The sequence below is a fragment of the Ananas comosus genome, linkage group 6 (genome assembly GCF_001540865.1).
Source record: "Ananas comosus cultivar F153 linkage group 6, ASM154086v1, whole genome shotgun sequence".
Lineage (NCBI taxonomy): Eukaryota > Viridiplantae > Streptophyta > Magnoliopsida > Poales > Bromeliaceae > Ananas > Ananas comosus.
The window spans coordinates 4,764,727-4,778,101 of NC_033626.1; the positions used below are offsets into that span (position 1 = coordinate 4,764,727).

At 34.9% G+C, this 13,375-nt stretch overlaps 1 protein-coding gene across 13 annotated transcripts in view; it reads right to left on the bottom strand.

Annotated features, from left to right (window-relative positions):
• LOC109711878 (anaphase-promoting complex subunit 4) overlaps positions 1-13,375 on the bottom strand; it is a 58,715-nt gene that overhangs the window by 16,373 nt on the left and 28,967 nt on the right. For all 13 annotated transcript variants that reach the window (XR_002216699.1, XR_002216697.1, XR_002216700.1 and 10 more), the window contains 5 exons: positions 10,942-11,121; positions 4,851-4,933; positions 4,670-4,759; positions 3,061-3,165; positions 1,549-1,681 (listed from right to left, as the gene is read on the bottom strand). Coding sequence is in view for 7 of the 13 variants with exons in the window: in XM_020235224.1 (XP_020090813.1) it covers positions 1,549-1,681; positions 3,061-3,165; positions 4,670-4,759; positions 4,851-4,933; positions 10,942-11,121 (591 nt within the window). In the remaining 6 variants the exon portion in view is untranslated. The remainder of the gene's footprint in view (positions 1-1,548; positions 1,682-3,060; positions 3,166-4,669; positions 4,760-4,850; positions 4,934-10,941; positions 11,122-13,375) is intronic.

Genomic DNA, 13,375 nt, shown 5'->3' on the forward strand with positions numbered 1-13,375 from the left:
CGTTTGATAGGTAAATGATACCAAAAAATTACGAAATTTAGTTTTCAAATACTTTTTAATAGTGTAGAATCAAGTCTAACGGAGCCGATCGTCGATTTGGAAGCGGCATCATTGAAAACAACTTGGTAGCACGGAGGCGTCTGTGCTACCAATAGTATAGCAACCTAGCTCTCTCTCTCTCTCTCTCTCTCTCTCTCTCTCTCTCTCTATATTATATATATATATATATATATTACTAGTTTGCATGCAATGCACGGAATGCTTATATGATTTAATTATGATATATAGCATGCAGTCGAAAAAATTAATAATTAGTCTTTGCCAACAATAATGATTAAAAGAATAAAAAATAGAATATCTTACAAATATTGAAGAAGATAACTGATGGAAAAAAAAAAAAAAAAACAAAGAGAAACCAAAAAAAAAGGTAAAAAGAGACCATAATTATTTGAAGAGTGAAAGAAAAGGTGAAAGATACCTAGATGGCCAAAGAAAGTTGTCCTTTTCTCTACAAAAAATAACATCTGCTTTCTGGAATTTTGTATAATCCCGGAATCTAGTTTGCATTTATATATTCGTAGCCAAATTTAGTTTAAAAAGACATAGAATATTATAAGTTATTTGATCCAAATAAATTTATATGGTTTAGGAAAACATATTTATCTTAATTTAGTATATCTCTGTAATATCTTGTTTTTAGTATATCTCTGTAATATCTTGTTTATTTTGATTTCTATTTAAAATATTGAGATATTTTTCTTGTAGATTTAAATCTAATAAAAAACACTAAGGTATTTCTATCTTATACATTTAAAGTGGACTAATCAAAAATTTTATTTTCTAAAGGGTTTTTTTTATAAGGGTGACGACATGGTTTCACGAAATCACTCGAAATTCTTTAGTTTTATAGATGTTACTTTAATATATAAATACAAATAGCAAGTGAGAGAAACAAAATGAATTATGATTTTTTTTATTTTAAATTTTGAATTCAAATTTAACTTTTAAATTTACATTTAAATTCAAATTATAAGAAACACATCAATTTACATAAATAACATAATAAGTTTTTCGGTCCGAGGTGTTACTTCGGAACTTTAAGAAAAAAAACATAATTACCTGCAATTAAAAAAAAATATGATTATTCTCAATTAGTAGTGTAACATACTCAAATTAGCCCTTTTTGGGTTAATTTTATTATTTTCGTAACGCAAGTTATCAACATATACGAACAAAATGTCATAATATTAAATCTCCTCACAGATTCCTGGCAAGATAAAGTGAACAAAATGCCTTTTTTTTTTACAAGTAGATATGTTAAGTGACCAACCCATTTCTATCACATATAAGTTGCAAAAATACTAAAATTTTTAGAAGTAGAGAATTTAAAAAAATCCATAAATTTTCCACAAGCAGCTAGAAGAAATGCCGGTGAAAATCAGCCCGTAACAATAATTAATCAATAAGCGTCAGATGAAGTTATCAACTACTTTTCCAGACTAAAGGCAGTAAGTAACTGAGAGAGTAAGAGGCAAAAGATTTAAGAACCTTGTAGTAGGATATTGATGTCGGAGGTAGTTGAGATACAGGTGAAGTTGAAATAGAATAGACTGGTAGCAAGTCTCTGCAGAGTATCTTAGCTGAAATAGTAGTGAACGGCATTAAGAAAGCTTCCTTTAAGCTGAAAAGCCAAAAAAACAAAATCATGCTTAGCGTCAAATGTTTTCCACCGCATGTAAAAGTACACAATGACTTTAAATATATTAGACAATAACTTGTGATTAGATAATTGAGAGATTAGTACGTGGATCCCCAATAATTCACTGGGAAATTAGAGAACATCGACATTGTGGGGTCCATTTTTACATAAATTGGCTTCACCTCTCCTCTCTTATGAAGAAATAACAACAGCATACATATCCTAACTCATATATCAGTGTAAAGCGTAGTTGTCGTAGTGATACTTCTCAAAGCAATAATCTCTGATTGTAAATCCTAAATCGCTCTAACTTTCTCATCTCATTTGCTCCTCTGCTGGTATATGTATTATCCATATCAACAACCTTAATGTAGATAATTTCATTTGCAATCAAAACGATGGACATGCAATTTCCCCTGACGAGGTACTTGAAGAAAATTTTTGGTGTAAGCTACTAAACGTGAATGAAAGGGTAAGGTACTTCAATGTACCTCACTGTGGTTTAGCGCATTTCACTTTGTCACCTTGTGGTTCAAAAAGTTGCACATAACTACCCTATGGTTTAGCGTGTTTTCACTTTGCCACCATGTGATCTAGAAAGTTACACTTAACTACGTTGTGGTTCTATATTCGTTTCACTGTGAGTGTGAGGACCTAATGTTAAACAAGGTAACTACACTCTGGTTTTTAAACATTTCACTTTGCTACCCTCTTTGACTACAGGTATTTTTGGAGAAACAAAAATAAAACCATAGGTTGGTTAAGTGCAATGTTTGAACAGCAGGGTGGCAAACTGAAAATGCACTAAACCACAGAAGGGCAAATTGAAGATTACTATTAACAAAATCCCCAATTCATCAAACAGAAATAACTCACATCGTAAAACACACAAAAGTTAAGCAACTGTCAATCAATAAAAAGTAAAGTTTAGGGCTTACTCCAAAATAGTATATAGTTTAGGGGGGGTCTCCACAACTTTTTACCTTATGGATATTAATACACTAGACACTTTTAGCATAATAAAAGCATGTGACTAGAACTAATATGAATAACAACTAACAATTTAAATGAATGACACCATGATACAAAGAAAGTGAACAAGCAACTTCCCTTACAAGGAAAATTCTTTAGTCGCTACATTCAATTGACAAAAGAAAAGAAATTTAATGCAATCATTCTTAAATTGATGATAATGAGATGCAGATAGAATTTTAAGACTACAATGCTACAAGGAAAGTTTCAATAATGGTAAGAGTTCTCTCTAACAATTAGAAACCAAATATGGCTAAGGATATCATGTTATCCAGTTGTTTCATTATAGTGCTACAAGGAAAGTGTACTATTAATTTAATGCCAAGTACCATTGCTCCAGTTGATTAAATTCACAGGCTAAAGTTCTCTCCAGAAATTTCATGTCTGTAAATCCACCCAAAACTACAAGCTGCTCAACTTGCTGCTTCGTCTCCCTGCAACATTGTATTTGCTCAAGCTATAAAAACAGCATACATGAATTTTAAATGTCTTTTCAAAAGCAAAAATAGTGCCAATACTCGACGAAAATTTAACATGATTCTTATACCTTACAGACTTCCGACTCATGAAAATGTATTGGTATCCTCATGGTAGTTACCTAATTGGAAATTGCAGATATTGATTGCAACAAAGTTTCTCATAAACAGACGTAAACAATATTATGAACTCTTTCACTCAATGCTCCATTGATTTTTATCAAATAACGTTAGATGGAGTTAAGAGAACATACAACTTGATCGTAGACATAAAATACACTCCAAAGACATGTATTTAGTTGCTCATTGCTTGCACATAGCATAGATTATTTGTTTGATAATCAGGAATATGTTAAAAGATATGAGGTTTCATATTAAGAACTTCGAAAACCTTACCCACAAATTGGTTGCCAATTAAAGTGTGAGCTACCCTCATTTAAAAAATATTTATCTTGCTTCCTCATGAAAAGGAAAAAAGGGTTTAATCACTACATCAGTTATATTTCATTATGAACTTGATAAAGAGCATGAGACCAGTTCAGAAATCAAAATCATGGTACTAAAAAATTAGAATGTCTGGATTGAACATTGAATAATTAACCCTCTTATCTCTCAAAAAAAAAAAAATTAACCCTCTTCCATTTAGTTGCGATACAGATTTATTGCTTACTAAAATAAGTTAATGGTAAATTTCAGTAAGCCCTTCTGTGGTTTATACATATTCACTTTTCCACTCTGCGGTTTGAAAAGCTTCACTTTGCTATTCTGTGGTCTTGTTTTTGTTTCATGGTGAAAACCTGTCATTAAATATGGTAGCAAATGCTACAATTTACAAACCACTAGGTAGAAAAGCGTCACATTTTACTAACCACTAAGTTGTAAAGTATAGCATTTTATTAACATATGATTTGAAAACCTGTCATTAAATATGGTAGCAAATGCTACAATTTACAAACCACTAGGTAGAAAAGTGTCACATTATACTAACCACTAGAGTTGTAAAGTATATAATTTGCACTCACCATCTTGTGCTTGTAAGATATAACACAATGCTACCATATTTAACGGGCAAGTCTCTAACGGTGAAACAAAGACAAAACCACAAGATAGCAAAATGAAACTTTTCAAGCCACAAGTTGGCAAAGTGAAATGCTCTAAACAAAGACAACAATAGGATAGCAAAATGAAACATTTCAAACCAAAAGGTGGAAAAGTGATATGCTCTAAATCATAAGGAGGTTAATTGAAGTTACCAAATATTACATCCACAACAGGAAACAAATTCAAAAGAAACAAAGGCCATGAAATTAACAGAAAGCTAAAGAGGTAATCCCTATTGAGAATTGACAACAAAAAAAAAAAAAAGTTCTTACATCACCTATCAAATCAGCAGGCTAGCATTTGGGGGTTTGGCAGAAAAGAATTTAAAATAGTTATTATACAAAATTGAAGTGGAACTTACATATCAACATCAATTCGATGATTTACTTCGAATAATTCTTTGATCGGATCATTGTCAAGAAGAAACTTTATAAATAGGACCACAAGCTCACTACAAAATTACAATACTACAAGTCAGTACAAATAAATTAGAGCTGTCAACTCCTACAACTTGGGCATGAATGGAAAACAAGCTATCAAACCTGTTGGTTGGTTGAACCTGATCAGTTGGCTCAGACAACAGAATTTTTATACATTTTAAAACCCAGTTGAAGAAATTCTGGAACTGAAAAAAGAAAGAAATAGGCTGTCAATATAATAATCCATTAAACGAAAACCACTTTATGGGATAAAGTGTAGATTCTGAAAATATAGCAGTAGAAAATAGAGATGATAATTCCATACATTATTTATGATCAAGTACATTATTTAATGGTAAGCTTAAGTAATCTTTACTATTATTTCATGCATCAAATTTAAGGAAGATTACTTAACAAATTATGGTTACACTGCTAAATCTTTTCTACAGGCAAAATGCTAGAGAACATTGCAGATAAGTCTAAGAACCTATCTAATAAAGAAAGTATTTATAATTATTTTCATCATGTTTATCAATAATATGAGCATTATCCTGAGCCGAGGTGAAAAATAAATCAAAGAATTATGCAGCCAAAGTTCCCAATTTCCAACACAAACATTAGTTATTTTGAAAAAGCTTATGAAATAAACATCTACATTTAATTCTGAGCAAACTATGACCATTGTGAATTTCTGAGCACCTCCAAAAGAGCGCTCCGCAGACCCCAGAATGCACTTCTTCCATAGCTTTCTGCTTATGGATGGGAATGCTACTTCGAGAAATGCTGCTTTAGAGCCTCGGAGCCGGCCCAAACGAAGATCGGCGCTCAAAGGCCTTGATGAGAAGCAGCCCGCAAAAGGGAAAGCCGTGCAGACGGCAGACTCGCCAGTCAGGCACACCCTGAGGCCGACTACAGGAGACCTAATCCACATGTGTTTCAGTTTGAGAGTCGGGTCGAAGCCCCTGACCAAGACCCATGAGACCTTGTCGTGGAATAAGGAGGAGATTGGATCAAGAAGTCGAGGGCCCCGTGTGGCTTTATTAAAGCAGCTCTTCGACGTCAGAACCGATCTCAAAACCCTCATATCACCTTCCCTTTGAAGAGAAAGGACTTTCTCTATATCTATGCAACTAGTTCTTTCACTTGTTTCCAAATATATCCATCTTACTTAATCAAAAGCTTTGAATATTCTACTCGAAACTTTGCTTATGCTGCTTTTTAACAATGTTGGATCTAAACCAGATGGTAGTCATCAGAATGATTGACATTAATGTCTCCCACCCTCCCCCTCCTTTTTTTCTCCTCTTCAATTCCCATGTTCCAACTGTCAAAGGAACATGCACCTTATAGAACAAATCCTCATAACCCTTATTAACAATAGTTCTAGCTTCTTTACTTGCTATAAAGTCTACAAACAAAAAAGATATTTAGATTCTTTATTTTGTCACTATTTGAAAAAATGCACATTTTGATTAATAAATTTTGATATTAAAAACTAAATTAACGTTAAAAATTTTCTAAGTATCAACTAGTTTAAATAATTGTTAATGCTTACTTAGCTCCCACCAAAATTTGAGTTTTAGCTGTGTCCCTATCCTCTGCCATCATTTGTAATAGCTTATATGATTTTATTTAACAATATTTCAGCTTTTGATTAGTGGCTGCTTAGTGGTGTTGATATGCAAATAAGTTAAAATGACATGGAAGATTATTGAATCACTAGACTATTGAGGATAAGTATTTGCAAGTACCATGATTACCATCCTTGGCAAAGAAAATCATAACTTTCTGAATAAATTACTCCCATGCTGACAAGATACAACAGAAGGAAGAAACTATCCTTGCTAAAATACTGGAGATCATTAAGCAGTCAAAAGCTAACAAAAGATGGCATGAAGTATATAGGGATGCAACATGAACCCACAGGGAGGCAGAATGTAGGGTACCGGACTTCGAAAATCATGAGGTTACGGTGTCCGTTCGGTTGGAGAGCCATTTGAATGGTTCCGGTAAGGTTGCGGTGTAATGTAATATACCGGATTTAAATATAAAAATAAAAATAAATAAAAATAGTATGAGATACTATTTTTATTGGATTTAGAGAAGTGAAATATAGGTTGGGAATGACCTGTGCTGAAATCGGAGCGAAAACAGAAGATTTAGAATTTTCTGTGGGAAACGGGACAGAAAAATTAACAGAAAATGCAGTCTCAGAAAATTATGAAAATTAGAGAATAAGNTGTGTGTAATTTAATTACATAAGCACTCGTCAAGTTTCAGGAGAAAATGAGTTAGAACAGAGAAGTTACGCGATCATTAGTATTCACTTAAGTGAATAGTAAGTCCGGTTTTCCGGAGAAGCCACGGAGTACAGTTGGCTTTCGACGCGTATCAGACTCCATTCATAGCGATCCAATAGCTCGTTTCGACCAGTTCAGCTATTCTGGAACCAATGGCACTGACGGATTTCAGATCTGATACACGGTTTTCGATAAAAAAGGATTTTTATCGAAAGGAGAGTTTTTACTTTTTGCTAGTCTTGCATTGTGAAACCCCTCGTGCTCCATGCTTGTGATCTGGAGTTGGGTGAGAGATGTTTAGGGTCCCTACTAGTGGTAGGGAAGTTATTTTCAAGTGCGAATTAAGGTTTATCGGGTTTACACATTGGTATATGTAGGGTACCGGACTTCGAAAATCATGAGGTTACGGTGTCCGTTCGGTTGGAGAGCCATTTGAATGGTTCTGGTAAGGTTGCGGTGTAATGTAATATACCGGATTTAAATATAAAAATAAAAATAAATAAAAATAGTATGAGATACTATTTTATTGGATTTAGAGAAGTAAAACATAAGTCAGAAGTGACTTGTGCTGAAATCGGGATGAAAACAGAAGATCTAGAATTTTCTGTTGGAAACGGGACAGAAGAATTAACAGAAAATGCACAGTCTCAGAAAATTATGAAAATTGGAGGATAAGTCAGAAATATTTTTATGAGGCTAGATTTAAGGTTTCATATTTTTCTGACACCCGTAGAGTGAGAAATAGAATCCGAAGGCTATCTGATAAAGATTGCAGTTCGGCACAGTTTTCGGTGACCAAACGGGGTCGAAACTGAAAACTTAAGATATATTCTTGCTCAGTACGTTAAACTGAGTATGCCTGTCAAATTTGAGCTCAATCGGACATCCAGAAGGGCTCCAACGGAACTTATCAGATTTAGGGACTAAATTGAAAGATTGCATAGTTGAGGGGCTAACTCGTAAAAAGGGATCAAATCCCTTTCTTCCTCAGCCGTAGCAGCCCCAAACCGACACACACACACGCCACAACACACGCATGGAATAGAAAGGAGAAAGCTCACTTTCTCTCTCTAAATTTCTCCCAAAATAGAGGGAATTGATGGAGATTAAAGCTTCAAGGTGGATTTTCATCTTCATCATCATCTTCCTCTCCATTGAAGCTTGCTTGAGAGGTAAGCTTCAAAACCCTTTAATGGTAGAACTCTAAGGATTGATCCTTATGCTCTAAAAATGGTTTTAATAGAATTCTAGCATGCTAAATAGATGATTATTGCTAGAATCTAGGATCAATTTAATTAATTCTTGCCTAGTTATAAACCTAGGGCTCGAAATGCAATTTTTGAAAATATGAGGGTTTGATCTCATTTAACCCTCTGGAAACCTAATTGATAGGTCACTGAACGCGTCGGAAGCGACGGTTCGGCGATTCGTCGAGCCAGTGCGAAGTTATTAAAGAAACGGACGTTTAGGCTTCGTTTCCGCCTGGAGGGCCGAGGCGACGTCGTAAAATCCTGGAAACGGATTTGAAGCATCGTAATAGGAAACCGAAGACCTTTAATTTTCGGATCGCGGATCGGAGGTCGTTTGGTTGTCGCGCGCGTGGATTGGGTCAAGCCGAGCGGCGTGCGCCGCGGGAGGCCGATTGCGAGTGACGACGAGCAATCGGAACGCGATAAAAGGTGGGTGGTGTCCATCCCGAATCAATCGGGCTCCTTTTTATGTCTAAGTTTTATATTGATCAAATTGCATATTGACATCTTGCATTATAGGGTGATAAATGATGGTTTGGTCCTATACCTTGCATGTTCTTTGGTAGAATAATGTATTTGGCTTAGTACTTATATCTAACATGCTTGAGGTTTATATATGTGATGTGGAACCCTATAATGAGATGATAAGTGTGGATGGGAATTTAATAATGCATTGGCTATTGCATTGAAAACTTGTAAAGAACGAGTGGCATCTAGTTGATAGTAAACAAAGAACAAATGACACCTATGAGTCATAGTGTATATGAAACCTATGGGCTATATGATGGTTGTAACCCTAGAGGATAGGGTATTCTCGAGACGAGGATTGGATCATGCTCACGGTCTGTTTTTAAATCTTGTGATGGAAGCCCCACACAAGTAGTGCGCTCCGGAGTTGGTCACGTGGGATTGCCGATTTCGGGTCCCAAGGGATTGCCTATTTTAGGCCCCGCCAGACGGTCTCGGTTCGTAGTGCGAGTTGACCCTCCCTACCTTCGAGATGGCTAGTGAGCAGTAGGCTCCTTCAGGGAAGCCACGAGATTAAGAAACAAGTAAATGAGATTGGTGAACGAGTAAATAACTTTACCTTTGGACATGATAATGGGATTGTTGTTTATCCATTTCATTGTACATGCATTCATATATTTATGATTGGGCATAGTAGCGTAGCTTTACTGCTGTCATTTACCGCTTTCCTTATCTATCTATCTATCGATTATCTACTTGTGCCCAACTTGGACCTAGTGGGGAGATCGGCGGAGTCGGCGGCCGAACCCACTGGGAACTAAGGAAGTTAGTTCTCACCCCCATTTTACTACAGGGCCGAGCGCGAGTTCACACGGCGAGGATCGCGGTAAGGGCCTAGCGCCCTAGTTGCATTAGTTTACTTTCCTATTTCTGCATTAGAGTTACCTTTATATACATTGAGAGTAGATGATGTATAGGATGTGAGATATTCTGGAATGAATGTAAGCTAATGTTTGTAATTTGGAAGATGTAAGCTTTATATTATGTTTAGAAGCTTAATGCATAATCAAGTTGTATTATAAAGGCTGAATGAATGTAATAGATAGATGTTTCTCTCTTTATCATTACTTGTATGTTCTATACTTGTATCTTGCTCTTAGTTGTTTAGCACTGATTGTGCTCCCCTCGTAGTTGTTAAGTGATCATGTATGTATTCAAGTGATTTCCTGGGAACTTGTTGTACATGATCTGTTGGTTAGCCTTGGGCGGACAGGGGAGGTTCTGTCCGTTCGGCGTCTGTTTGACGCGCCCGGGCCGGACCAAATTGGTAGCGGTCTCGGGGCGTGACACAGAACCTAGCTAAATCTTGTGGCCCGTACATGCAGTTTTTTCTCCCTTTTAACTTGGGATACATAGAACATACCAAAGAATACAGTTTGACCCAAGCTGGCTCTCAGTATTTGTTAGAGATACATAACCAACTTGCTCATCATTCAAATCACTAGCAGATTAATGGTAACATATCTGAGTCAAATTATTATTTAATGAAGGTAGTTCCATACTTCCATCCTTTCATAAATATAATAACTGATTAAAGAAAGCAAACAAGTAAGGATGCATCAGGACCCATAGCACCTCAAGAATTACAGCCTTATAGTAAAGTTCCCACCATCGGCTAGACTCCACAAAAAGTACAAGTTATTATTGTAAAAAGGTCTAACCTATTGAAACACACATCCCAAGCTAAACAATTAGTAGATATTCCACACGTAAAACTGTAAATTTCAGCACAAACATAACCTTGAAATCTCTGGAAATATATAAGAAATGCTATCGAATATAGGTTAGTTCGTGAGTATTTTGAAAAGATAGATTGCAACCTTTATTGTAGGGAACAAAAATAACTCATGAAGCAAACTCCATATACATCATAGATGACCAGAAGGACGTACATAGTGGGAAAATTCAAAAATAAAAATCACCTAGAAGCCTATTTTAGATCTTCTGGAACAATAAATCTACGCAAATCAATAAATAGGAAAAAAAGCATACAAGAAAAAGCAGCTGCACGATTTAGAATTTACATAAAGTTGCATAAAAATCCTTTCTTCTAGAAATAAATTCTTCCATTCCAAAAGCTGAATCCACACAAATTAGTATCAGTTTAAAATAATCATTAAGAAACAGTAACATTACCTGATAAAGAACTATTGCAAGGACTCTTGAAAAACGTTCAATCTGAATAAGCAACATTCCAGCCTTTTCTGTTACGTTATCAATAAGCTTTTCCTCCAGTCCCATACTCTGAAACCGTGCACGCCATCTTGAAAGGCCTCTTAACTCTCCAATTCGGAACCCAGCAATTTCTACAGCAGGCTACACAATAAAGAGCCAGAAGATGATTGATCAAGCCACTTGTATTTATGATCTCAACAACATATAACTAACACAGCAAGGTGAAATTTAAACTAATTAAAATAACAAGTATCCATGACAATCACATATAGATTCAAACAAATGACAAGGCAGCACATGTCAGAAAGTGCAAGAAGAAAAGTTAAGATATTGTTGTCATGTTAGTCGACGTTTACTTGCCTATAGACAGAAGGAAAAGGAAGATAATGTAGCCATGTTACTTTGTAACATTTTGTCCTTTTTAAGAAAAGAAAGGTCAACCAAAAAAGAGAAGCAAAATGAAGCCGTGTTACTTTGTAACATTTTGTCCTTTTTAAGAAAAGAAAGGTCAACCAAAAAAGAGAAGCAAAATGAACACAAAATTATTTTAAATGAGTATTGGAGCCCATAGGCCATGGCTACTATACTATTATGAGTATTGGAGCCCTCATACTCATAAGTTGTTTTCACTGATGGAGCTTCCGAATCGACGATCCACTCCGTTAAATATGATCTAGAGTATTTGAAACTTCTAGAAAATAAATTTCGTAAATTTTCAAAATCATAATAAAGTCCATCAAGTGGGCATAAAATGAACGGTCAAAATCGAACGACGTCCTAAAAAAGAATGATCGGATCCTTCAATTCAAGATCGGAGTTATTGATCTTTATCTATGTAGTGAATAAAATTTTTTATCAAAAATTCAACAAATTCCGATTCTTTTACACTGTTAAACTAGCAAGTATCCCATACCGGCCAGTTTAAAAATTGTCAAATTGTGACTCTTGACCGTAAGGTAATGATGTCGAAAAATTATAAATTTGATTTCTAGAAGTTTAAATGCTGTAAATACGTTTAACGTGTGGATCGTCGATTCGGAAGCTCTATCATCGAAAACAACTTATGAGTACGAGGGCGATCGTACTCATAATAGTATAGTAGTCAGACCCATAGGCCATGGCTACTATACTATTATGAGTGTTGGAGCGCCTCGTACTCATAAGTTGTTTTCAATGATGGAGCTTCCGAATCGACGATCCACTCCGTTAAATATGATCTAGAGTATTGAAACTTCTAGAAAATAAATTTCGTAATTTTCGAAATCATAATAAAGTCCATCAAGTGGGCATAAATGAACGCGTCAAAATCGAACAACGTCCTAAAAAAGAATGATCGGATCCTTCAATTCAAGATCGGAGTTATTGATCTTTATCTATGTAGTGAATAGAATTTTTTATCAAAAATTCAACAAATTCTGATTCTTTTACACCATTAAACTAGCAAGTATCCCATACGGCCGTTAAAAATTGTCAAATTTGTGACCTCTTGATCGTAAGGTAAATGATGTCGAAAAATTATAAAATTTGATTTCTAGAAGTTTTAATGCCTGTAAATAAGTTTAACGGTATGGATCGTCGATTCGGGAAGTCTATCATTCGAAACAACTTATGAGTACGAGGGCGATCTACTCATAACAGTATAGTAGCCGGACCCTATTATATATATATATATTATATAATATAGAGAGAAGAGAGGAGAGAGAGAAGAGTTCGGCTACTATCCTATTAATAGGATTGGGACCATTGTCCTATCAAATGTTTTGAACAATCGACACTCCAAATTGATAATCGGCACCGTTGAAATTGATCTACACTATAAGAAATATTTAAAAAACCGAATTTTGTAATTTTTGAAAATCATTATCAAGTCTATCGAAGAGTCGATAAAATGAAACGGTCATTAATGAATAACCTTCTTAAAACAGAGGTTAGACTTTCTCAAATCATGATCAGAGTTATCAAATATTATCTAAATAGTATAAAGATTTTCTATCAAAAATTCAAGCAATTTGGTTACTCTACACCGTTAAACAAGCAAAACGCTCATATAGGCGTCAAAAATTGTCGATTTTACGACACTTTGATCACCATGTAAATAATTTTTAAAATTTATGAAATTTAGTTTCTAGATATTTCAAATACTCTAGATCAACTTCAACGGCTCCGATCATCGATTCGAATCTCTATCATCAAAACAATTTGATAGACAAGTGCTACTTCCTATTAATAGGATAGTTAGCCCTAGGCTATAATATATATATATATATATATATATATATATATATATATATATATATATATATATATCATGATTCACCTACCTCTAGCAAGGTTTAAGGTGCCGCTCCGTGCCGTATGTACCGTGCCACCAAAAAGGTGGCACGATACAGGGGGG